This window comes from Phyllostomus hastatus, unplaced genomic scaffold (genome assembly GCF_019186645.2).
Source record: "Phyllostomus hastatus isolate PE091 unplaced genomic scaffold, TTU_PhHast_1.1 phas_contig_150, whole genome shotgun sequence".
Lineage (NCBI taxonomy): Eukaryota > Metazoa > Chordata > Mammalia > Chiroptera > Phyllostomidae > Phyllostomus > Phyllostomus hastatus.
Window position 1 is genome coordinate 13,161,616 of NW_025333611.1, and position 27,589 is coordinate 13,189,204.

Sequence of the window (27,589 nt, forward strand, 5' to 3'; positions counted from 1 at the left end):
GTCTCAGAATTTTAGGATTTAGTTTATGTGTGCCATGAGATGAAAAAAGTTGTAAATTCTTGGCTTAATACATTGTGTTTTTGTCCTTCCTCTTTTCATGAGCATTTTCCTAGAAAGTGAAGTCAAAGAAAACATTCTTTCCTTGTGTGGGGCTGGAGCGCCTACCATGAGGTTACAGAGAACGTCTTGCACATCTTTTTATCCTCAGCACGCAGCTCAGTGCTTGGCATAAAAGGAAATCAAAAACTGTTTTCAAGAAGTGTGTGTAGAATTATTTTCAAACTTTAGTTGTCCTTCCCAAGAAAACTTGTCATGCTCACAAGCAGCCGCAAGCAGGTCCGCGCCTAGAAATAACATTTATTCTAAGGACCTCTGCGCAGGGATTCTTGGGAAGCAGTTTCTCTCCCGCATTCGCTTGTTACTCCTCCCCTCCGTCGCCTTTGAAAGAACCAGCAAGCCACGTGACTCCCTCCTTTCCCCCACCTCTGAAAGCCTGGCTGATAACTGGCAGGCGCGTAGGCCAACCATAGAATTTTATCTCCTCTTCCAGCCAATAGAAAGAAGCGATACGTATATGGCTGAGCTTTTTGACTTCCCCCGCCCACTTTGAGCTCGCCCCTCCACTCCTCCACTCTGATTCGACATTTGACAACTTATCTGGCCAATGAGAAGTTCCTACTCTGCATGGGCGGGGTGACTGACTGGAAAATAGACGTCCGGGCCTGGCCAATGGAATACCACAAGTGAGGGAGGAGTGTAGGACAGAACCAACGGCGCGGTGCCAATAACGAGCATCAGAGAAAGGGCGGGACGAAACTGTTCGCGGGAGGGAGGGGAAGGCCCAGGGAACCAAGCAGCGCTGCCGCCACCGCCGCTGCAGCCGGAGTTGGAGGAGGGAGAAGCTAGGAAGAAAATGGCGGCCGTGGCTGCAGAGGCGGCAGCGACAGCAGCGTCCCCCGGGGAGGGGGGCGCCGGCGAGGCCGAGCCGGAGATGGAGCCCATCCCCGGCAGCGAGGCCGGTACTGACACCCTCCCGGTCACCGCCACTGAAGCATCTGTGCCGGACGGCGAGGCCGACGGGAAGCAGTCCTCCCCTCAGGCCGACGAGCCTCCGCTCTCGCCGCCGCGGGAGCTCGCCCGGAGCCCGGAGGCGGCGGGGCCGGAGCTGGAGGCTGAGGAGAAGCCCGCCCGGGCGGTGGAGCCGGCGGTAGCCGCCCCTCAGGAAGGGCCTGACCTTCCACCTTCCCCAGCACCGCCGCCCGAGCAGCCCCCGGCTCCCGAGGAGTCCCAGGAGCCGCCGCTGCCCCAGCCCGCAACCCCGGCGCTCGTGCCGCCCGCGGGCGGGGACTCCGCCGTGTCGCAACTCATCCCCGGCTCGGAGGTGCGGGTCACGCTGGACCACATCATTGAGGACGCGCTCGTCGTGTCGTTCCGCCTAGGGGAGAAGCTCTTCTCCGGGGTTCTCATGGATCTGTCCAAAAGGTACCTCTCCCACCCCCACCACGCCCCTTGGGCGCCCAGGTCCGCTCGGTCCCCAGGGAGGGTGTGTGCTGGGGTGGCCCCTTCACCCCGCCTGCCCGCCACCCCAGTGTCCCGCTGCCCGCATCGCCTTCGGGTCCCGCGTGGCGCGCGTTCCGAGTGGGGCCGGCGCGGGAGGCCGGGAGGGGGCGGTCCCTGCCCCAGGTGAGCGCCTGCAAGCGCAGGTGTGACACCGGATGGGGTGGAGGGTGCACCGCGGGCTCGCGGGTCTCGCCCCTCGCCTCTGGTCTCCCTCCGCGCGACTCACCCACACTGGGGCGAGGGAGGGGGTGGCTAATGCAGAACACGGAGGGTTTTTTGCGGAAAACGGGGTGCTGGGGTGGGGAGATTGCTTGTGAGGCACTTCTGTTCTCAAATTAACCTTTAATGAGGTTGGGGAAAGGGGTGTGCGCACTGGAGTTCCCAAAAGGTTACCTGTCACTCCTTACAGGGGAAGAGCGTTTGTTTAAAATGTGCTTTTTGACGGTTATTCTTAACTGTTAGCACCAATTCTGCTTAGATAATTGTTCGGCAGGAAACCCATTTGACTAATTATGACGATAGTTGTAAGGAAGGTCTAAAGAAAAGGTACTTTTTTAATACCTTCAGTATCAGGATGGTATGTTATAAAAGCGTTCGATTACTGACTTACAAGACTGTAGATATAGTTTGAACTTTTGTATTAAGGACAAGAAGGTGGAGTTCACCCACAAACCTCTGTCTTCGCACATTTTCATCTTTTAACAAATGGTTACGAGCATTGTTTTTAAACAGGTAGAAGAAGATAGTCTAAGTCTAGAGTTAAATTAACCTTTTTACTCTTCTTTTGCAGATCTGAAGTGCAGACTCCCATTCACGGCTCTCCATTCTGTTTCCTGCAACAGCACACACACACTGATGGCATCTCACCTGTGTGGAAATGGCTTATTTTAGTATGTTTCACTTTGAACTTCTTGTCCTTCCATCAAGGCACAAGAATTCTTTCCCATTTGGGAAAAAAAATCTATTTGAAATACATTCTGAAGTATGATGTTTGGGGAAAAAAAGATGGGGAGCCTTTACAATTATTTATGCATGCTGTTTAATCTCAATTTTTAAAAGAGTTTTTAAAAAAATGCTGACTTTGGACTTTTGCGTTTTTATTTTCATAGTTAGCAGCATAAGACCAGTGGGCTTTCTACTGATGTATTTAACATCATTCACTACATGATGATGTAGTGAAAGAGAGACTTAGTAGTGTGTATGCTATTGTATCAAACAGAAGTGAAGGCTGGTGATTGTGTGAGAATCTGGATTTCAAATCTGCAAAAGGAGGGTGCAAAACGGTAAGTTGTTTCTAGAAATGGAGTGGATGGTGCTTTCCTGTTTTGAGGTGCTCATGGTGGTTTTATTTTTTTAATTTTCTTTGTGAGCGAATTGCAATTTATTTTTTAAGTTTTGATCTATTTTGCTAACAGTGTTTCTTATAAACAGCAATTTCTTTTACTGGGGAAGATATTTTTATTATTAACCTTTAACTTTTTAATACTTTCACTTCAAAACATTAACATGTAAAAGGTTAATAATAAAGTATTTAAAATACCAGAATGGGAAACAACTTTTTATTCAACAAATATTTATGGAGCACAGCTGTATGTGAGACCTTCCCAAGTGTTCCTGGTTCATTGTGCTTCACAGGTGTTGCTCACAAGCTGAAGGCCAAGCCCTCCGCCACGAAACAGATTAAAACTTACTTTATGCGATACCCACTTTATTACAGCGGGCTGTAACTGAGCCACAATATCTCAGGTATATCTGGGTATGTATTAGGCACAGTTTCTGCCTTCTGTTAATTTGCCTGGGAGGCACCCATTTTAGAAGTGGTGAGGAAATTAAATACAGCGTTTTTAAAATTTAGTACTTTAAGGAATTATTATTGGATCAGGACTTGACTAACTGGGTATCCCTTTTTCATAATATAATTTGGAAAAGCGAAACTGCCAGTATTTGTGTAATCTGTGCTCATCTTGACTGCATACTTCCATGTGTACTTTGGGCTAGCTGACTGTCCAGGAGCCACCCTTCACAGACTGCCAAGACCATAGCCGTAGTCATCAGTAGCTTTAAGAACAGTTGGTGTCCTATTTGAATTTGGCCATTGAAGTAAACCTTTAGGTAAAAATGAGCTTCCTGTTGAGTGCCTTTTATGTGTCAGGCCTTGTACCACATGCTTTATTTAGTCTTTATAACTCTCGTGGTGTTTTCATTTATATGGGAGGAAACTGAGGTTCATTTGATTTGGGAAGTCATTTAGCTTATAAATGACAAAGGAGAGCTACAAATATAGGTTGATCTGAATCTAAAAAGTCTATAGTTCTACTTTCATGTTAAAAAGCCAGTTGGGCTGGCAAATTTTCTTTTAAGTAGTAAGTAAAAAATTGCATATTTCTGAAATTTAGTGCTGTTCTCGATTTCAGTAGCAGTCTGGGGTACTCCAAGGCTGTGGGTGTTAGAGCCCAGGAGGTTTTCAGTCAGCTAATCACCGTGGAGCCTTCTGCCTGGAGACTCCTCCCTTCCCCAGCTGTATGCTGGAAGGCACAGTGGGCTCCGAAGTCTTGGTTCTTGTCTGTTGTGTGATAGTCGGAAAGAATTAACATTTGTGACACCACTAAGCGCATCAATGTGTATGCACTTTCTTCAGTCTAAAAAAAGGCTAGTTACTGCTTTTATTATTTTATTCTAACATTGTGCATGGTAGACAAATGTCTTTCAAGGTTGGAAGAGTTGTTCACCATGTAGGAAGCACTTGATCCTAGATTACAGGATTCATATATATATATATATATATGTGGATTGATCAAGAGTCTGCTTTTGTCAAGTATTTGACATTTTCCCTTTTCTGTCATTGTATTATTCTTATTTTTAAATTATAGTTTTTAAAAGATTTTATTTATTTAGTTTTAGAGAGGGGAAGGGAAGGAGAAAGAGAGGGAGAGAAACATCAATGTGTGGTTGCCTCTCATGCGTCCCACACTGGGCTGGGGAGCTGGCCTGCAACCCAGGCATGTGCCCTGACTGGGTTTGAACCGGTGACCCTTTGGTTCGCAGGCTGGTGCTCCATCCACTGAGCCACACCGGCCAGGGCTCATTGTATTACTTTTTTTTTGCCTTAATTTTAGACTTAGTTGATTGAAGAACACAGTTTTTTTTGACTAGGTATTATTTATTGATTTGAGAGAAGAAGGGGAGAGAGAGAGAAACATTCTTTTATGCATTCATTGATTCTTGTTTGTGCCCTGACCAGGGATTAAACTAGCAACCGTGGCATATCAGGACAACGCTCTAAGCTGCCCGGCCAGGGTGAATAGCACATTTTTGAGGATAATCTTTTTATGGGAAAAAGGAGCAGGACACAGGTCATTAAAAAACAGAACGAAAAGTGGTTCTGAATAGTGTAGATCTGGACAGTGTCAGGGTACTTGGGATTTAGGACTGGCCTCCGATTAGCACTGTGAATTTGGGTAAATCTGTGCCTCTCTGGACTCCAGTCTCTCTAGTTCTTCTGAGGCTAATTCATTTTGACTTTAGGCAGCTGACAAAAGTCAGCTTGTTTGTTTAAACACAAACAAGCAAACAAGCCTTGTCTCAGTTTAAGTATATGTAAAGTGAACAGGGTGGCCAGTCGATCTGGTTTTCCTGTCTCATCCTGCTTTGATGGTTACTTCCTCCTTTTATTCTTCAGTGTAGGTTGCTGTGGCTGATAACCCTAAAAATGAGGATATTTGAATATCAGGTTAAAAAGATTTTATGTATCATAGTATTTATTGGAAACTGAAGGCCTTTAAAATGAGCAGTGCATTCTCTAGTTTACGCTGGGCTCTTCCACTGTTTTATACCCAGCTTTCTTAGGTAGTTAAATTACCTGCCTATTGCTAAAATCAGACAATGGTGTAATACTAATATAAAAATAATCAGCTAACCCACAAGTTCAATTTAGTTTTTCTATTTCTTTTTCTTCTTTAACATTATGCTTTTGAGATTTTGACGTGTACATTTGTTTCTTCATTTAGTATTATATAATAAGCATTCCTTCAAGTTGTTAATTGTCTTTTTCAAGTTTTTTTAATTGGTTTTAGAGAGAGGGAAACATCAATTTGTTCTACTTATTTATGCATTTATTGGTTGATTGTTTTGCCCTGACCAGTGATTGAACATACAACCTTAGTGTATCAGGACACTGCTATGACCAACTGAGTACCCAGCCAGGGCTAGTTGTTAAACTGTCTTAATGATTATTTTAAACAGAATAATAAGTCAGTAGTTGTATCATAATTTTTATTTAATTTTTTATTATGGGAAGTGAATCTCCATGTATGTATTCTTGCTTTGACATTTATCGACCACTAGCCAAACTTGTGTCATTACATGTGCACCTCCACTGGATTATTGTGATTTTTTTATGTTTTAATTCTCTCCCAAGGCTATGCTTTGATTTTTTTCAAAATATTTTATTTATTTTTAGAGAGAGGGGAAAGAAGGGAGTAAGAGAGAGAAACATCAATTGACTGCCTCTCACATGCCTCAGCTGGGGGCCTGGCCTGCAACCCAGGCTTGTGCTCTGGGAATTGAAGTGGTGACCTTTCGGTCTGCAGGCCAGTGCTCAGTCCACTGAGCCACACCAGCCAGTGCTGTTTTGATTTTTTGAGAGAGGGAGAAACATCGATGTGGGAGAGAAACATCCATCTGTTGCAGCTCATGTGCACCCTGACCTGGGATTGAATCCACAACCTAGGTCTGTGCCTGGACCAGGAATCAAACCCATAACTTTTTGGTATATGGGCCAACACTCCAACCAGCTGAGACACCCAACCAAGGCAACCACCGGATTATTTTGAATAATCCTAAACATGTCATTTTACCATAAATATTACAGTATAAATCTCCAAAGAGATGAGAACTTAAAACCATAACTGTACTGCTATTGTCGCGCCTAACATAAAGGCAGTTCCTTTATATCGTGTATCTAGTCAGGCTTAATAACATTTTCCAGATCTGTCTCAAAATTAACATCTCAGTCAACATGTTTTGTTTAAATCAAGGTCCTAAGTAAAGTTTATACATTGCAATTAGTTGATAATTTTCATAAGTTTTTCATCTGCAGTTTTGCTATTTTATTCCCTTGCTATCTGTTAAACCATAGTTAGTAGCATTTTCCACATTCTGGATTTTTTTTCTGAGTGCATCCCCTTGGGTGCATTTCCATAATGTTTTTAAAATCATTCTTGCCCCTTAAGTTTGTTCCTGAGGGGGAGGAAAACCCACAGTCCTGTGAGGGCCTCTTTTGAATCATTAGAAGTGATAATGGATATCTCTTCCCTGCCAGCAAACTTTTAGACCTATCCCTTAAATACACCTCCAACTTTAGTAATTGCAAACATAGAAAAATGTAACCAGTCAAAACTAGCCACAAAGGCAAGAGGTTTCTCAGCCTTCTCAGTCCATACTTGAAGGGACAGCATTTCCTGAGACCTGTGGTTCCTTTCTACACAGATGGATCATTTAAATTGTTTCATACTGTTCCCCATATCTTAAAAAATAATTATCAAGCCACTTTGAAATCCTGAAAAAGCTCTCTGAATTCCATTTTTGGACCTGATATAATAAGGAATCATGAAGTAAATACTAATGCTTAAAAACCATTGTGTATTTTAATTTAGTGGTACATACTTATTAAAGGTTGTGGTCAGTTGTATTTCAGAATTGATCTTTTACAAAGATTGTGTGTGTGTATGGTATACTGTTGCCAAATTTCTTAAATCAGTTTGTAGAAAATTTGTTTTTTTTTTAAAGGAAATATAAACCAAGACAATGATTTTTTTTCTTTACAGAGACCATGAAACCTATGGTGCAATAGCCCTACTTTTGGTGGGAAAAATATACAGCCATTCTGGTGAAGCAGTGAGTAGTGGTATCAGTAGCTTATACTAAGCGTTCAGGTTGAGACTTTAGGCTCTCTAGTAGTATGCTTAAATGATTGTGTTGAGTTGTGCATATTTAAAACGCTGGACTATTGGTGACGATTCTGCTCATATCCCAAGGTGCTGGTAAAGGCCTCACACAGTGGAAGAGCACAGAGGGAGGGGCCAGCCACTTTCTGACCCAGACACCTGTAGCATGCCACTACCATACTAGTGTACACACACTGTTTTGAGAGTGAGGTCTTGCAATGCATGTTGGACTGAAAAAAATTTTTGAAAGTGATTAGTTCAATGTTAAACACCTAGTTTGAATCTGAGTGTAAAGAATCCTGTCACATCATGGAAATAAAAATTTTAAAACTAAATTAAATTGTATAAACTAGATAAACTATGCCTGGAATGTTTTATTGCACTGGGCTAATGAGGTTAATTTTCAGCTTTTTTTTTTTTTTCAGTGTGTGTTGTGTAAATCCTTCAGTGTGTACTATGCTCTCAATGCAACTAGTTTTAATCTTCCTAAGATCAGTTTTCCTGTGGAGGGTTTTTAAAGAAGTTGTGTATCATGTGCTCATAATGGTCGAGTTAATTTCACATTGATAAAAACTGAAAGATGTCCTTAGTGGTATTTGTGACTAAAGTGCATCCTTATTTCTTGGTATTTATTGGTCCTGTTCTTAAATTCCCGAATTAATTCAGACACATGTGAACAAGATTTCTGAGGTCATCTCCATCACATTGCATTTTTAAAAAGGTGTTTCTGATGCAGACGATTCTCAGACCATATTTGGATATAATTAATTTTCTTAGGGGGGAAGGGATTTTGCCAAAATAGTAGAGTGATAAATTTATTAAGTCTGTTTGAAAAGTTAGTGGTTACTTTCAAATAGGTGAAATTACAAAGAAGCAATACATGTAGGTATGGGCCACTTGGGTGGTAGATGTAGGTCCTTTTTACAGAACTGGTAATTAAACGTGCAAATAGTTAAATCTGGTTGCCCACAAGAAATTTAGGTCGACCATAATTTTCCTCTCTTTCTCCTTGGACCAATGAAAAAAAATTTTTTTCAAATCCTTAGCAGAGGATATGATACGTTCATCGATTTTAGAGAGGGAGGAAGGTGGGGGTAGAGAGAGAACATTGACGTGAGAGAGAAACATCTACATCCCTTGTCATTCCGTCCCCCCCCCAACTGAGTATTGAAGCCACAACCCAGGTATATCCCCTGACCAGGGATAGAATCCTCAACTCCTTGGTGCATGGGACGATGCTCCAATTAACTGAACCACCTGGCCAGGGCCTCTTTGGGCCAATTTTATATGGTCACTTTACTGCAGAATAGTGCACTGTTTTTACCGTTGTAAAACTTGCACTTCTTACAATATTTGATTTCACTTTTCTTCATATTCCCAACATGTAAGAAAGTTACCAAGCTTTACTTTCTGTAATTAATAATAGCTACTATGTATTTTCCACTGTTAGGTACTTTGCCAGGCACTTTCTGTGCATTGTTTCCTTTCACTCTGAACAGCCAATGAGGTAAATTCTAATCCAGTTTCACAGATAAGTACACTGATGCACAGAGAGATTTAAGTCAATTGCCTAAAATATAAGTGGCAGATATTAGTAGGTATATTGACAATGCCTTTTTGAATGATAGACAGTTCTCTAAGATTTGAGAACAAACCTGTTATAATACACTTAACTAAATTTTATCATTACCATTTTAGCTTATGATTTTGGTGGTGTGTCATCGTGGTAGGCTGATAGCTCTGTTCCTCACTCAACCAGGCAACAGCTGCTGCTTTGAAAATGTGAACTGCAATTTAGTGACCTCTTTGGGCACTTTGGTATTGGAATTTCTTCTTCATTTATGGTCCTGGGTCTTAAATTAGATATCATTTGTTGTGCCTTGGTTGGCCTGGCCCTGGCAACACCGGAGTCACTTGTGATGAGAAGAGTTAGATTGGAGCTCCTGGAGCACAAGCCCGGTGTTTATTTAAGTGCTGGGCGACTAAGTGGGAAAAGGATTTTAAAGACTGAATTACAAGTTGCTGAACAACCTGTTTATGGTAAAATAGGAATAATGAAATAAATTGATTATATTCCCCTTTTTTAAAAAGTCCATCTGTTGAGAAATAATTAGATTTCTGTGTGGTGAACCCTACAGAACATAACAGCAAAAGGAATATTAAAAAGTACATAGAAATCATAGTGGAAACATATGATTTTAACTGCTTTAAACTGCTTATTGGATCTTAGAGCCAGGACGAAGGGAATCCTGTTTGTGTTTGAAAACTGGGATGAGTATTTACATTAATAATTAAAAAGGTCCTTTTATAGCAGTGTTCATTTTTTTGGGAAAATGTCAAGCATGTTGTTCTAAGTGATGTACAAAAGTGAATTAGGATGTGTCTGCTTGTAAAAATACTTTGCCACTTTGTGGCTGTTAGCATTTTTTTGGATGGTTATTTTAAATAGTTTTTTTTTTAATTTTATGTTTTAAAGAGAGGGGAAGGGAGAGAGAAAGAGGGAGAGAAGCATCAATGTGAGAGAGAAACATCGGTCAGCTGCCTCTTGCACGCGCCCTGACCAGGGACCAAACCTGTAACCCATGCGTGAGCCCTGACTTGGAATCTGACTGGTGACCTTTTGCTTTGTAGTATGATGCCCAACCGACTGAGCCACATGGGTCAAAGCTGGATGGTTATTTTAAAGGAATTTACTATTATAATTTGAACACCATATAGATGTTATTTCTATTTTTGCTTTTAAGAAGACAAGCATAAAGGTTTTCTCTCTTGGAGGGGTGTCCAGCCTGCGTCCAGCAGGCCGCGTGTGGCTTAGGTTGGCTATGAACACAGCCCAACACAAAATTGTAAATTTACTTAAAACATTGAGGGTTTTTTGTGTGATGACATGTCACACTGTATTTAATGTGTGGCCCAAGACAACTCTTCTTTCATTGTGGCCCAGAGACACCAAAAGATTGGTCACCCCTACATAGTTTTCCTTTTTATTTTCAATCCTAGTTATCAAGGCAAGTTTTTTTAAGAGGATCATTACAAGGTATATGTTTGGGAGCTTGAAATCTACATTATTAGATTTTCCCCTTCCATCTTCAAAAGCTATGTGTGATATTATAAAAGGATTGAATAGATTTTAAAAGATTGAGTAAATTTTTATGGTTAGAGAGATATTCTTACGAGAGTTTCATGCAGCCCCCTTCCCTACCCATTAATTTAAAAAGATATTTCCTGGAATTCTTATTCATAGTTGGTGTGTGCTGTGCTTTTATCTTGCTGACATCATCCTCCCTTCTCACCTATTCAGGTGTCTATGACCTTCAGATTGCCCTTGTAACATGTGGGGCTTTTGATTTAAGAACATTAGTCACGTACAAGTAATAAAACCTGATACATTTTAATTTTAATACAGTAATAGTCCCCATATATTTTGCCTACTTACTGTGTACTAGGCCCCATGGTAGGTAATTATGTGTATTCTGTAATCTTGATGACAATTCTGTCAAGCTACTTAACTGCAATTTCAGAATCCTAAAGCTCTGAAAACAGAACTTTGTTACTTTTTTGGTGGCAAAAACCTATCATGACCTGAAATTACGTGAGGCTGGTAGACCTGTTTGTCCAATTTAGTATAAATGCTTTAAATTTTACTAGTGAAATATTAACATGCTTGATAATAAGGGTGCTTACCATCTTTTGCAAACCAGAAAAATTAATGAGTTCTGAAGCCTGTCTGCATCCGTAGGATTCCAAAAAGAGCACGTGGACAGTTGCTCCACTTCCTTAGCGGTGAAGTGGTGGAGGGGAAAGTGAGCGGAGGCAGTAGTTCAGAACCAGACTGAGCTGACTGCTTGTATTTGTACCCTGGCTCTGCTGCTTATTAGCTGCGTCATCTTGGGAAGATCACTTATGCTCTCTATTCTTTAGTTCGTTCAACAATAAAATGGGGATAGCAGTAACACTTTAATGGGGTGGTTTTGATGATTATCAATTAATGTAAATGAGTACATACTTAGAATGGTGCATGCCACATAGTAAGGGCTGTATAAGCATTAACTATTATGAAGTGGTACAAAGTGGCAGAACTCGGATGGATGTGACAACAGCCAGTATTAGTCATTTAATATGGGTTGGCTTGAATAGCCAGTTAACCTAGATCCTGTGGTATCGTGGGCCACAGTGTAATCTGCATGTTTTAAAATATTTGAAAGAATGTGTAGAAACCTCAGGTGATACTGGTGGAGTATAACTTTCCCCTTTAAATTAGTAAGGGAGACCGCAGGGCATTTACATTTTAGGAGGGATGAGATAACTAGGAGTTGTCGGCAAGGGGAGGGTGGGAGATGTGCCTCGCTCTTTCCTTTCCACTAGCACCTGGGCAGATGGCTTTGTTTTGTGAGGAGATTTTGGTCTTTGTCATGGAGAGAAGGTTAAAGTCTCATTAGGGAGATTGAGTCCTTGTGTTCTCTCTGCTTCCTGTGTACTTTTAAAACCTAATTGAAAAGGAATCACTTTTGAGAATGACACCTTGTGAAGTTAGGGAAAGGAAATTTTCTATGCTTTTTGTGCTTATTAAATGATGGATCCAGACTAGTATAACAGCTTAAGTTTTTAACCAAGTGATTTAGACACTTTCAATCCTTTTCACTGGCCTTGTCTTGTTAAGAGACTAGTATTGGTCAGCCATCACACTTACCTAACCCTTATAACACCTTCCTTTCTTTCTGCCAGATGGATTACCTTCCTTTTACTGTTTACTTAAGCTTCTGAATCTTCGTCTCCTATGGAGGAGGGAGTCACGTTGCTCACTGGTGACTCCTGTGGCTGTAATCTGGTCATCTGTTGGCTTTTACCCACCTGCTCAGTGTTTTACTTCTTCATTTTAAACTAGCTTAATTGGTTACCAGCATTCAAAAGTGGGTAACCAGTCTTCACCATTCCTTATTTCACTCTTCACCTAATCAGCTTCAGCCCCTTCAAGGCACAGCCCATTTCCGGCACAGCCCGCTGCCTGGCCACAGCTCCACTCGGGTTTCTTTCCCTCCGAAGTTTCGGCCTCTTGGCAATGACTCTCGAGTCCTAGTCCCTCCTGTGGAGGTGGGTCCCAGGGCTTGGACCTAGGGTTTTGCTATTTGACTATAACTAGCATACTTGTATTTGAATATAGATTTTGTGCTTACTGGTACTTTAGGTGGGTTTGCTAGGATTTATGCTTAAAATAGGACAGATTTTTAAAAATACGCTTAAACGTTTTGGTGGAACTGAGGTAAATTAAATTTAAGAGTATACTTAAAAGTTTTTTATGAATGAAATCTTTTCAAATATAAACTATCTATATTTACTAATTTTACTACGTTTGCTTTCATTCTTCATATAAACATTTTTTCCTTGAACTCTTTCAAAGTAGGTTATATACATCATCCTCCTTTACCCCTTAATACTTGAGCATTTATTCCCTGAGATCGAAGATAATTCTCCTACATAAGCACAATATATCTTTAAAACTCAGGAAGCATTGATAAGACCATTTGTATCTAATTTGTAGTCCATATTTCATTATTTTCTCAGTTTTTTCCAATAATGTTCTTTGAAGCTTTTTTCTACCTCAGTAAATGATCATGTATTGCATTTATTTGCAATGTGAAATAGAGCACGTGTGCTTTGGCTAAGTAGCTCAGTTGGTTAGAGCATTGACCCAATATGCCAGAGCTGCGGGTTCAATACCCAGCCACGGCACATACAAGAATCAACCAATGATTGCATAACTAAGTGGAACAACAAATGGATGTTTCTCTCCCTCCCTCTTTTCCTCACTCCTTCTAAAATCAGTAAAAAATAAGTTAGTAGAGTTTATGTAATAGGGACTATGCCTCAGTTGAGGTTTGTCTGATACTTGCTCATGAGAGGTTCAGGTTCAGTCAGTGTTGGGTTCTCTGGGTCCCTCACCTGCAGGCACATGATAATTTTCTCTACTGGTGATGTTCACTTGGGTCCTCCTTCAGGTCGGTCAGTCTTGTCTTATTGTTATTCCCCAGTGTAGTTACTATTATTTCCTTTTTTTTTTTAAGGATTTTATTTATTTACTTTTTAGAGAGAGGGGAAGGTAGGGAGAAAGAGAGGGGGAAAAACATCAATGTGTGGTTGCCTCTCACACGCCCCCAACTGGGGACTGGGCCTGCAGCCCAGGTGTGTGCCCTGACAGGGAATCAAACGGGTGACCTTTGGGTTCTCAGGCCTGTGCTCAATCCACTGAGTCACACCAGCTATAATTATTCTTGTACTTCCCTTTAGTAATTCCTTAAAAATTTTTTTTTATTTATTTTAGAGAGACGTGAAGGTAGGGAAAAAGAAAGGGAGAGAAACATCTGTTGGTTGCCTCTTGCCTGGGCCCCAACCAGGGACCAGGACTGCAGCCCTGGCATGTATTCTGACTGGGTATTGAACTGGCAACCTTAGGTTTTGTGGGACAACACTCGACCAAATCAGCCACGCCTGCCCGGGTAGTAATTTCCTTATACCATGAAAATATACTGCTTCTCACCAAACTCTTTCCCTCTCCATTAGGTAGATACACAATTAAAACAATTTTAAATTGTGGTAAACACATAAAATGTATCATCTTAACCATTTTTTAAGTGTACAGTTCAGTAAATGTTGATACACTCACATTGTGATGACAGACATCCCCAGGACTTTTTCATCTTGCAAAACTAGAACTCTGTGCCTGTTTTCAGTTATTTTGGATATACCCAGAAATGGGTATGCTGGTTTATATTTTTAATTTTTTGAGGCATAGATGTACATTTTTATTTTGTAAAATTTTCTATTGCATGTGGCTGACTATTGAATTTCACTTGTGCTGAGGTTAGCTTGGACATAACCAATCAGATGAAATGTGAACCAAAATAAACTTCACAGTTTTCCCTCCTTTGTGGTTTAAGGAGAGGTAGTTACTAAAAACGTCCTTGAAATGAAGTAAATCTGGATATTTTTAAGTGGTTAATTGAATATAAATTTTTTCTCACTGTAGGTTCTTTAAGGAAAAAGAATTCTGGGAGGGAAAGTTTTCTTTTTGTCTTCTGTTCTGTTTCATGGACAGAAGTTCCACCCACCCAGAGCACGGAGGCCTGTCTCAGTGACCCTCCTTAACGTTTTTCCAAGCATTGAATTCTCCAGGACCTGTTTGCGTGCCTGAAGTTTGTAATGCTTTAGTTTTTGTTTCTTTATTTTTAGTTTATAGTATTTTAAAAAGAATCTCCTGCAGTTGGAGCTTGGCAGCAGAGTTGGAGGAAAGAAAATGAGAATCAGTTGTGCACGGTTAAACTGTTGTAAACAGGAAGGAAAGAAAAAAAAATAATAACCCTGGGTCAGGGTGAGTTGTTTGAGACTGCTATGAACTTACAGCTGATGAACACTGTATTAGCTGTTAAAAAAACATTTTCAAAATAAGAGGTAAGAATTATCACTATGTCTGGCTTTTTAAAAAATTGAATAGTTGGTAACATTTTTAGTTTTACTTGAGGTATTCTTTTGGGAAGGGAATTTGGATGATGATGGTTATGAGCTTCACTTGAAGAAGTGATGCATATTTAGGTGTAGGATTGATTGGTAATGCTAGAAATCTTGAGCAAATACCGTAATTTGGTAAAGCTTATCAGTGGGCAATAAAGGCTTCATTTAGTCAAGCTAGAATCATCAATAAAATTCATATATCTATAGTAGAACCTAAATAATAGAAAATATTCTACTTCCTACAATAGTGACATTTTGAATTTTGGCTTAAATATTCTACATTTACATTTATTTCACCTTTATATAATCTGAGGATTCTTTTTCATAGCTACTTTTTCTTGCCTTGACACAAAATAACTGTTAAGCCTAAATATTCTCCCCCAAAATTTTGGCAGTCATTACTTCTAAATGATTGAGAAGATAGTTATATTTAAAACATTTTACACGTTCACAGGAAGTTGCAAAAGATCATACAGAGAGGTCTTTTTTTAAAAAAAAAATCTATTTTTAGAGAGAGGGGAAGGGAGGGAGAAGGAGGGAGAGAAACATCAATGTGTGGTTGTCTTTTGTGTGCCCCCATTGGGGACCCGGCCCACAACCCAGGCATGTGCCCTGACTGGGAATAGAACCAGCAGTCCTTTGGTTTGAAGGCCAGTGCTCAATCCAGTGAGCCGCACCAGCCAGGGCCCCACGTGCTGTTTTTATTTAAGCCATAATACCTGAATAATTTTCCTTAAGAATTTTTGTGTAGTGGTTAAATAAGACTGAAAATGAATAAGGGGTAGAATGAATTTTTTAAAAAAATTTTTTTAAAAATGTCTTTTATTTTTAGACAGAGGGGAAAGTAAAGAGGAAAAGAAACATCATGTGTGGTTGCCTCTCACATGGCCCCCACTAGGGACCTGGCCTGCAACCCAGGCATGTGCCCTGACTGGGAATCGAACTGGCAACCCTTTGGTTTGCAGCCCGCGCTCAATCCACTGACCTACACCAGCTAGGGCTGAATCTTTAAAATGTTAATATTTTCATGCTGTACAAAGAAGGGGTGGAAAAAAGAGATATTTTGCATCTTATTACTCAACTCCTGCAATATTTGTAAAAGTTCTTACAGAAAAAGCTCAGGCAAGGGATTCTGATCAGCCTCTTCTACCTTGCTACTACCATTAAAATCTTCTGCTGAGGTTACGCTTTGAGCATTCACATGGGACATAAATGTCTTTTTCACCTTAGAAAAAAACTAAAGCAAAAGTATTTCCTAAAAATTAAGGTCCTGGGTTCCACCTTAGGAGAGTGTTGGCATTTGGTGTTGGAGGCAGTTTTAGGAATCTCTATTTTCAAACACCAGAGTATTGTGTGGCAGATTTCCAAAGACTGCTCTTGAGAAATTAGATTTGAGGATTTTAAGACACCATAGCTTTGTTGCTACTTTGTATTATTCAAGTTACAGTTGCATAGGTTAGTAGCTTTCAAACTTTTGAGCATAGTTACAAATACATTTTATATGTGAATCCATATATATACATAATATGAAGCAGATTCATTCTTGTTACATATATTTACACGGATTTTCAAAATTTACTTTAATCATAGTTGTGAAACCCTTGGAATTGATTTCACAACCAGCCTCTCCACCCTCAGTTGAAACGTTGCTGTGGTATTGCACACGTAAGGGTGACGGCATGATTACTGGGATGGAGTAGAATATTGATCCCTCTTGAAGTGCTTTATCTTTCTGGCCCTTTCAGGGAGTCTTATTACTTAAAACTATTTTTCTGCTTTTGCCAATCATCCACAACCCAGAATTACCAGTTTGTACTTATTTTTCCCCTTTTCTTTTGATGCTGTTTCCTTTTACCCGCACACAGTTAAGCACCTCCCTGTGTTATTAAAACATTTCATGTTTGTATTTTATCTGCCTAGGAGGGAGAGGCAAGGGAAAAAAACCTAGATGAGGAATTAATGTTCTTATTAATCCCATGAGGGTAAACACATCCGATTCCACAGCTTATTTGACATAAACAACTTCAATGATTGGCTGGGTTATCCTCACATTGAGATTATAAATTTAAGATATAGGAAGATCTAGTTAATTGTTAGTTGAAAATAAATTCAAATTACTTAAAATGAAGTAAATTTTAGCCAAGAAAAATGGCCAACATTTATTGGCCTTAATCCTTACGGTGGGAAAGAATGTTAACCCATTTTACACTCGAGAAAACTGAGTTTAGAGAGGGTTAGTAACACCTGAAGGATACAGGTTGATAAGAGATGGCTGTGAAACTATGTCAGACATTAACATGACTACGGTTTAGTTATTCCTAAAAAAGGGAAGAAAATTTGTTGCTTGTTCAGCTGTGGAAATATGTGAAAATATAATGGGGACAAAATGATGGCTTCTTGTGAGTTACTTTTATTGTTGATACTAACAGTGGTCTTACTTCAGATAAGTTATATTATTTTACAAAGCTCTGCGATAAAATGCAAGAATCACCTCTCCTTTGTCCTGTCATCTTGAAAAGGTGGTTGAGCCACTTACATATAAGAAAAGGCTGAATACTCAAAATGCCTTGCAATTAAGTAGTCAGGAAGCAAACATTTAGATACCAGCTGCTATGCTAGAATAAAAAGCCACTTTTTGCCAAATCTAACAGTGAGGAGGGTGTCCTTCCTTTGTGGGCTAGCGCAGACCCCGAATTGCCTCACCTTAGGTTAAAAAAAAAAAAAGGCTTTCCTCTTCCTTTGTGGTTTCTAAGTATTTGCTATAAGTTGTTGGTTTGTGGTAGTCAAGCTAATAATGCTTTAGGAAAAAAACTATGTATTAGATGCAGATGCCCTGGTAGTGTTGGCTCTTCCTGTATCCTTGCCCGATTTTAGGTGTGTCCACAGCCTAGCCATTAGTTGCCTAATGTCAAGATTTCTTTTCAACAGATATTCTGAACCTTTTGGGAAAATATGCGTACAGAACACTTGCATCTAGTATCAGGGTTCTGCCTGACTACCTGAAGTTAATCCTTGAGTTCTGAGTACTTCTGCCTTTAAGGGTTGGCAGTATATTGGGTTGTCCAGAAGTCTCATGTAGTTTTTTCTGTAAAAGACAAGACACATTTTTCATTTTCGCCAATAACTGTGGATTTGGATATTTTGAGTATGTTGGCTATCCTACTATTGGCTTCTAGTGGGCAGAGGGCAGGGGTGCTGCTAAACATCTTCCAACTGATAAGGCAGGCCACAGCAAAGAATTATTTGGCTAAAATGCCACTAGTAGTACCAAGAAAGTTCACAAACCGCTTTAGACATGTTTGGTCAGTCACAGCACCTTCCATACACAGCACAATTTATTTATTTATTTTTTTACATTTCAGTTGCGTTTTTACCTTTCTTGAAATAATATAGCATAATATGCTGAAAATGTTGCATATTCCTTCTATCTTCAATATTAAAATGGCTGCACAAAAATTTACCTATTTTGATGGTTTTTTTAAATGCAAGCTGATAATGACAACACAATCTAATAAAATTACTTCGAATGAAGGTAAAGAAGCACTACTAGAGCCATTGTATGGAAAAAAAAATACAGGAACTTTTTGGCCAATCCAATAATTGTATTGTGTTTAATGCTGTTTGGCTCATAGTGTTTAAAATTAATATGTTAACATGCATATGATGAAGTTGTTAGTGTGACTTATTTTTATGTGCAGGAATCTGAGTATAGTGAGTTTAGTGTAAGGGTGCTTGATGTTTAGCCCAGGCAGATTAAGCCACAGCTACTTCTAATTATACGTAAGCAACAAGGTTATTGGCCCTGTTTTATTGGAAACCAAGAACAGTATAAAGATTTGTGTTGCATGGCATTGCTTTGCAAACCAAATCTGGACCCTTAAGGAGTTAATGCATCTGACTAGCATGAAAACAAAGGGCATGTTTATGTGTGGATGGATGCAGGCATGTGCACGTACATAAACGTTTTTATTGGGTTGCGATGTGAAAATACAGGTTGGGGCAGAAGTAGATTCACAGTTTTGAGTACGTGAAACATGGTTTATTCTTGTATTATAACTTATTAACTGTATGTTCATATGGAAAATACAATAATTAAATTACAATACAATACAAGAATAAACTTCCCTCCCCCCTCCTGTTCCCCTCCCTTCCTTTGTTTTGAGAGGGGAAAGGAGGAAGAAAGAAGGAGGGGAACATTGATGTGCAAGAGAAATATTAATTGGCTGCCTCTGTGTGACCCCAACTGGGGACCTGGCCTATAACCCAGGCATGTGCCCGGACTGGGAATCAAACTGGCAACCCTTGGGCTTCCTGGATGATGACCAACCCAGTGAGCCACAGCAGTCAGGGCTACACGCTGTCATTTCTTAATGTGTGATATGATTTTAAAAAGTTAGAAACCCACAGCTCTGTATCTGTCTGCTTTTGAGGTACTGCTTTTGAGTATCGGAGTTTCTAGTATTTTTATGGGGGTTGGTGTGGATGAACGGCTTAAGAGTTCAGATGCAAGAATAAAGGGGCAACTTTTTGAAACTTTAGTGATTAATAAAATAGAGATGGGGTTTTACTGATTCAGTATTTTGGGGGTAGCTAAGGGTGAATTTATTTTGTGAAGCTTTTTTGAAAGCCATTGTAATCAGAGGAAGATGTGTATGTTGTAAATTTATAATTGCATTTATTGGACATGCTGTGTATAGTTCAGTGAATGTAATGTCAGATGTTTAATATTAAGGTGTCTGGTGTCCTTTCTGATTCAATACTGGAAAAGTCTATTCTAAGTAAGTCCAGCTATTCTGGCATTGCGTAGAGCAACCGTTTGAATATATCTATTTTAACCTAAAATGTGGGACCAATGAAGTATGGAGGGCTTTGGGGTTTTGGAGGGGAGGTAGTTAATAGGTTTTGTGTTGTTTAATATGAAATAATTTTCAGAAAAGGTCGTGCAAATAAATATTAGGTATTGTTTAAGAAAGTGTATTATAGCCATTCACTTAATCCTTTTTTCTTCCATTTCTTTCAAAGGTTTGGGCCCCATGGGATCCCCGTGACAGTATTTCCCAAAAGGGAATATAAGGATAAGCCTGAAGCCATGCAGCTGCAAAGTAATACATTCCCAGAAGGGACAGAAGTCAAGTGCGAAGTGAATGGTGCTGTTCCCGACGACCCCTCTCCTGTCCCGCTGCCCGAGCCGAGCTTGGCTGAAAGCTTGTGGACTTCTAAACCACCACCTCTCTTCCATGAAGGAGCACCTTATCCTCCCCCTTTGTTTATCAGGGACACATATAACCAGTCAATACCTCAGCCACCTCCTCGGAAAATTAAACGACCCAAAAGAAAAATGTACAGGGAAGAACCTACTTCAATAATGAATGCTATTAAACTACGACCAAGGCAAGTCCTGTGTGACAAGTGTAAAAACAGTGTTGTTGCGGAAAAAAAGGAAATTAGAAAAGGTAGTAGTGCAAGTGACTCTTCTAAATATGAAGATAAAAAACGGAGAAATGAAAGTGTAACTACTGTGAACAAAAAACTAAAAACTGACCATAAAGTAGATGGGAAAAACCAAAATGAAAGCCAGAAAAGAAATGCTGTAGTTAAAGTTCCGAATATGGCGCACAGCAGAGGCAGAGTAGTCAAAGTTTCTGCTCAGGCAAATACATCAAAAGCTCAGTTAAGTACTAAAAAAGTGCTCCAGAGTAAGAACATGGATCATGCTAAAGCTCGGGAAGTGTTGAAAATTGCCAAAGAAAAGGCACAAAAGAAGCAAAGTGAAACCTCTACGTCCAAAAATGCACATTCAAAAGTCCATTTCACACGTCGATATCAGAATCCTAGCTCAGGTTCCCTTCCACCCCGGGTTCGTTTAAAACCACAAAGGTACAGGAACGAAGAAAATGACTCTTCTCTGAAGACAGGACTTGAGAAAATGCGGAGTGGCAAGCTGGCACCCAAGCCCCAGTCTCGTTGCACCTCTACCCGCTCAGCAGGTGAGGCCCCTTCAGAAAATCAGAGTCCCTCAAAAGGCCCTGAAGAGGCCAGCAGTGAGGTTCAGGACACAAAGGAAGTGCTTGTGCCTGGTGAGCAGGATGAACCACAGACACTGGGCAAAAAGGGCAGCAAAAACAGTATCTCTGTTTACATGACCCTAAATCAAAAGAAACCTGACTCTTCCAGTGCTTCAGTGTGTAGCATTGATAGCACAGATGATTTGAAATCCTCCAACTCTGAGTGTAGTTCTTCTGAAAGCTTTGATTTTCCTCCAGGCAGTATGCATGCACCTTCCACCTCCTCCACATCCTCCTCTTCAAAGGAAGAGAAAAAGCTCAGTAATTCCTTGAAAATGAAAGTCTTTTCCAAAAACGTCTCTAAATGCGTCACACCAGATGGCAGGACCATATGTGTAGGGGACATTGTTTGGGCCAAGATATATGGCTTCCCTTGGTGGCCAGCCCGTATTCTTACTATAACTGTGAGCCGGAAAGATAACGGCCTCTTAGTGCGACAGGAGGCCCGTATTTCATGGTTTGGGTCTCCAACAACCTCTTTCCTTGCTCTTTCGCAACTGTCCCCCTTTTTAGAAAACTTCCAGACACGCTTTAATAAGAAGAGAAAGGGCCTGTATCGCAAGGCTATCACAGAGGCAGCCAAGGCTGCCAAGCAGCTGACCCCCGAAGTACGGGCTCTGCTGACACAATTTGAAACGTGAACGTGGACAGTAAGGTAGGCAAGAACCATTGAAAGGCGCCCCAGACTTTCTAGTCTAGTTAGGAATAACTTCTTTCAAATAGTGTGGCCAAATTGGAGAGAGAAATTGCACCCAGTTGGCTGCTTTTTTAAAAAATAAAAACTTAATCTTATAGCCATTTTTAGATTGAGAAGCTAAACTGGACAAGCAATCAAATTTTATCTTAAGAGAGTGAGATTTTAGCAGTATTTTTCAGTTTTGAAGTCTAAAACCATCCCAAGGCATAGGAGCCATAGCCTCAACTGAAAATGAATTTTTGCAGGGACTATTAATTGCCATTTGTACTTAGTACTGTGTGTATGTGTGTTTGTATACATACATACTATATTTAAATATAACCTGTCACTGTGTGACACAGGTTGCATATTTGGGATTGCAGTAAGGGCTGGTGAGCAGGGAGGGAATAGTGTGGATATTTAATGACTACTTGTTTTTTAATTAATGAACACGTAAGCTTTTCTTTGGGCATAGTGGCGCAAGAGCTCGATACTAAGGTGTTTGAAAGACTGAGATGCTTGCTCTTCAGCTGCACACTGAGGAAATGGCCCAGTGTTTGGGATTCAGACTGTCAGGGCTGACTGGGGTTGGATCATCACTCTCCTTTGTTCAGTGGGGATTTAACAAAAACTTTCAAACTTCTGGTTTGGGAGTTCAGATAGGTTTGTTTGTCTTTGGATATGTAAATAGTTTGTTGCTACATTTGGTCAGATTTCTCCTGACTGGCTGTTCCTAAATTCTTAGGATACGTCCTGATGAATTACACTTTGTGAATTAATTGTCATATGTGTAATTGTTGCATTTTGGATGTACCTAATTTGATAATTTAAAAAAATATTTCCGTTTAAGGTATCTGTTTGCAGGTCAGAAAATGAGAAAATGTAATTGTGTAATGCTCTGATGTAAAAACACAAGCTGTAAATAAAATCAACTAAATCCAAATTATTTGTGTGTGTTTCTCAAAAAGCTTTGAAAAATTTCAAGATGGTAGAAAAACTATTCTTTGTAACTGTAGAGGAAGTGAAAAACCAAACTTACTTTCTTACTTGCTCTATCACAGAATATAGTATCTGAGCATAGATAATATGCTTAAACTGAGGTTTCGTAGCACAGAGGTCTGATATGCTTATAGATATGAGACCCTTCTGCCAGTTTCTCAAATGTATGGGTTTTAATTTTTTTCATTATTAGCCTTAATATTTCATTATTACATGCTTCATTTTTTTAATATTTGGGTAATTACAACAGTCTCTTCTCCTTGGTCTTCTGCCTCAAGTATCATTGCTTTTGGGGCTGGTACCTTAGCTCCTCATTTTTCTACATGGTCCATGCGTTTCTACGATTTGATTTTCCATTTTTAGCGTTGTATTAGTAAAAAACAGATCAGATTGCCTCTGAAAGGCAAGCTTATCCAAAGATTAAGTTCCTTTCACACTTTTTGTGTCTAACTTGTAAATTTGATATGTCAATTTAACGCTTTCGGTAACTAAGTTTTAAAGCAATTTTTTTTTGTGGTTTTCTAAGTAATCCAATTTGAAATACATTAGATACTATGGAATTAATGATGAAAAGATTAATGGAGATTTAAAACCAATAGACTTCTGTCAGTTTCCTGAAGGTTATGGACTTCTATGATTTATATACTGATTTCTGCAAAAGAATTTCTTCTGGGAAACTGAGTCAATGCTTTTTGATTGTAATAAACACACAATTGAAAAAAAAAAAAACAAGATGTTTCACTTGAATAGAACATATTCTTTCCTGCAAACAGAAACAAGTATACTATTCAAAAAAACTTTGATAACAGGTTGAAAGTTCACATCATGATTGAGGAGTTTTAAGGAAGTATCTTAAAAGATTTACTGAGTATCTGTTTCAGATTAATGAACTTGTTCAGATATTTTTGAAAGTTTGATTCTAAGGTTAAGATTTAAACAAGGCAGAGCAAAAAGTCACCTAAAATATGTCATTCCTAGGCTTCCTGTAATGATCCAGGTGAGTTTTATGTTAACATCTTGGTTTTGACGGTGATATTGCTATTAAAGTCAAGTGCTCTGGCAAGTGTGCTTTTGTGACATAAACCAAATTTGACTGGTTTCAGAAGCCATAGGAAGAAAGGAAATAGTCATGGTTGTTGAGTACACAAATGACACTCAACTTTAGTCCATACCTTTGAGGAAAAGATTTGAAGCATAATCACACTGCATGATCTGCAGTTACGCAGAATGGTCCCTCTCTTATAAACTAGCAGGCATGTTTCATTTGAAATTTCAATAGTGAGACAAGTTGTAAAGAACTTCTGAACACTAATAGTTCTATGTTAATGTCTTGTTGAAATAGAAACTTAAGCAGCTAGATAAATTTGCAGATCTAGAGTAGAAGTGGGTGATTGTAAGCCCTTTTTCTTTACATTTCTCTTTAAAAAGATAACAGGCATTTACTTGCATAAAAGTAACCAAATGGGTAAATTTTCCCCTTGCAAAGCGAAAACTAGGTTTGGTCTAGATCTCCAGTGGTTAATAAAAGTGGCTAAAACCAAGGATTAGCAAGGGGAGAAATCAAGTGAAGAGCTGTCAAAGCCAAAGCTGAATTTAATTCTGGAAATTCTCAGAAATTAAACCTGTGAGTATTATTTATTCCCTTTTAGTTTTCTAGGATTTATAGACTAGAAAGCTGACTTCATTTAGAAGGATCCATTCAACTCATAGATGTGGAACCTAAAATAGGCAGACACCTAAAATATGCAGTGGGAAGTCCATTTGCATTGCCTGATAGTGTGTCTTGAGGTGTATTTTTTTTTTTTTAATCCTTAATGGAAGATGTGTTGATTTTAGAGAGGAAGGACATGAGAAGAACATCAATGGCAGCCTCCCACACTTGCCCAGACTGGTATTGAATGCAGTGCATCCTCCTGGTATAGCTGAGCCACCCAACCCAGGGTCTGATGTGGTTTTGATCAGAAAAATCTATAAACAGTAATTTTATATTAGTGCTAAGTACAATAGGAATATAGGACTGCAGGAAAAAAATAAGGAATTGTAAAGTCAAGTGTACATTAGTGCGTTTCTAGTTTGTAAAATACTGTGTTGCTATCCCTCTTTGAGCAGGTTTACTTAACGTGGTTTTGCTGAAGGAAAGCTACATCTTTACATTTCCTTTGTAGGTATCCTTGATATAGCTGAATTGGGATTTGGAAAAGACAATTTGGATAGAAAATTAGCTTTCCTCTTAAATTGTGGGCTTTTCTATGGTTTGTGCTGCATTGGTTCACTTTTGTTAAGTAGTCAAAGCAGGGAAGAGACTGGCAGGTGTCTAAATGTCACTGATTCAGGGTGTTTTGATTCGGGTCAGGGGATGCCCTCCAATAGGTAATTGGCAGGGACAGTGAATATCTTATTTTAAGTTGGGGCAAGTTTAGGGTTTGCTTGGGGGTTATATTATGGCTGCTGTTGAAGTGCCTGACACAGGGAATTCAGAAGTGTAACAGGAGGCTGGTCGGTGCCATGCCAGTTGGCAGGAGGAAAGAGAACGGCTAAGCCGCATTAGTTACTTGTGCTTAATTCTGACTTGGTTAATAGGCCCTTCATATTCTGTATATATAGTGTATGTATACTTACTATATTCAACAAAGCAAATAGAATTAAAAAGTGAAAGTTTTAGCAATTAATATTCTGATATGCTATTTTGAATGAAAGAATAGGAAGTTTAAGGTTGTAGTGATTCACATGGTCTATATGCTTTTAGTTTTCCAAGATGTCACAGTGTCTTATCACAGATAGTTGACACTAAGAAGACAAATAGTTCAACTCTGAAAAGTTTTTACTCAGGTAAGACACTTAACATTTATGGACTGAAGGATTTTTTTTCCTTTCCTTGAAATTTTAGATGGAAATTCTTTCCTTGTCATATCAATAGAGCACTGTAATTTTTTTGGTATTTTATGTCGTTAAATGTATCGAAGCTCAAATTGACTATTTTACCCAGTACTTAAATTGTACAGTTCTATGGCATTAAGTATACTCACATTGCATAGCCATCATCACCATCTATAATTAAAATTTTTTTAATTTGTTTTTATTTTTAGAGAGGGAGGGAGAGAGAGGCAAACATGGACTTGTTTCACTTGTTTGTGCATTCATTGGTGGTTCTCTTATGTGCCCTGACTGGGGATTGAACCTGCAACCTTGGCAAATCAGGACGGTGTTCTAACCAACTTGAGCTACCAGACCAGGGCTTGTAATTTGTTCTTTGATAGAAATCTTTTCAATTTGGGATGCTGTTCTAGAAGGTGTTTGGAAATGAAGTCACAGGAGTGTTTTCCTTGGTCAGCACTGATGGGAACGTGCCACTGGCCGCCTGGCCTCCAGAATCCCTTCTACCCCAACCTGCAGCCCTGCACAGTGCTCACGCCGTTCCCACTTTCAGCACTGGAGCTGCCTCTTGGTGAGATTCTAGGTGGATTAGCATGGCTGCATTTACCCAGTAAATACTCCTAAGAGTAAGTTTTTAGGTCAAAACCATTCCCTCTCAGTGATGAAAAAAATATTTTGGATAAATTTATGAATATGGAAACCATTTAAGTTATTTGTTACAAAGTTAATTAAATTAGATGCAAAACTTATTTACATAGTATCATATTTTCCCCATATTTTCAAATTTGTGTATTTATACTTTCCATTTTTTATGTCTGTACAACTAATGGAAAACATGTTTCTTGACACATAGATAACTATTAAAATACAATTCTAAGATCATCTATCACACTGTGGGAGGAAAGAATGCATTTTTATACTGTGTCTTTAAATCCATCTTGGGATGAATTGAATCAAAAATTTTTTAAAGATTTTTTATTTTTAGAGAAAGGGGAAGGGAGGGAGAGAAGCAATGTGTGGTTGCCTCTCATGTGGCCTCCCCTGGGGACCTGGCCCACAATCCAGGCATGTACCCTGACTGGGAATTGAACTGGTGACCCTTTGGTTCACAGCCTGCACTCAGTCCACTGAGCCACACCAGCCAGGGCTAAATCAAATTTTAATGCATCTAATTAATCTGAAAAAAAATCACCAAACTTGAGTTTTTTCTTACAGATTCCCATCTTTTGGCACAAATTAAAGATTGGTTGTGGGGAGGTATAAAGGAAAAGAAGAAACTGTAGACTCAATTATCAGGACTTATCAAAATACTGAATTTGTGAGTCAGGTTCTCATTTTCCAACGGAATAAGTGAGATGTTCGCAGTACATGTCTGACTTATGGGCCTTCTTCTGTTGGACACTTGTAAAACAACTTCTTAGAGCTCCGCTGTTGAAGACAGGCCCATTTAAAAATACTCGGTCTTAAAACTTAGTTTAAACATGAGTTGAGATTTTAAAATATTTTTCCTTGTATAATAAGAATGCGACAGTTGATCTTCTTTTATTGCCTTAGATATCTGAGTCTTAACCAGAAATCATGATTTAAAACTTAAAATTTTTTTCTACCCTAGACTCAGTATTAGAAGGAAAACCAGATACTTCATAGCTGAAGTGCTAGGCTTTTATCACACTTTTTTTCTGTTTCACACAAACTAAAAAATTTGTCATTATATTGCATATCAAGTTTTAGCGAGGTCTTTTAAAAATATTTAAGATAATTTTGTAATCCTCTGTGTCTCAGTTCTTTTCAACACAAAGATTCATCTAAAAGCTATTGAAAAAGCCTAGAAGGAATAATACTGCACCCCTCCCCCTCCCCCCCATAAAATACAAAATAATTTGTTGCTTGGAGAGAATGTTCTGTAGAAATGTGAGGGTCCTTCCTATTGAGTGGAAAAGGTAGAAGTGAATGCTTTTGAGTTT

The 27,589-nt window shown here is 39.4% G+C and overlaps 1 protein-coding gene across 4 annotated transcripts in view; it reads left to right on the plus strand.

The window, feature by feature from the left end:
• The first annotated feature begins 834 nt into the window (after positions 1-834).
• The window catches only part of PWWP2A (PWWP domain containing 2A), a 34,345-nt gene continuing 7,590 nt past the window's right edge, over positions 835-27,589 (plus strand). For 2 of the 4 annotated variants that reach the window (XM_045827324.1, XM_045827344.1), the window contains exons 1-2: positions 835-1,482; positions 20,034-20,998. In XM_045827324.1, coding sequence (XP_045683280.1) covers positions 914-1,482; positions 20,034-20,998 — 1,534 coding nt within the window. In that variant the 5' untranslated portion in view covers positions 835-913. Of the gene's footprint in view, positions 1,483-7,390; positions 7,456-20,033; positions 22,680-27,589 lie in introns of those variants that run through there. The other 2 variants (XM_045827316.1, XM_045827335.1) reach the window with 2 other exon arrangements.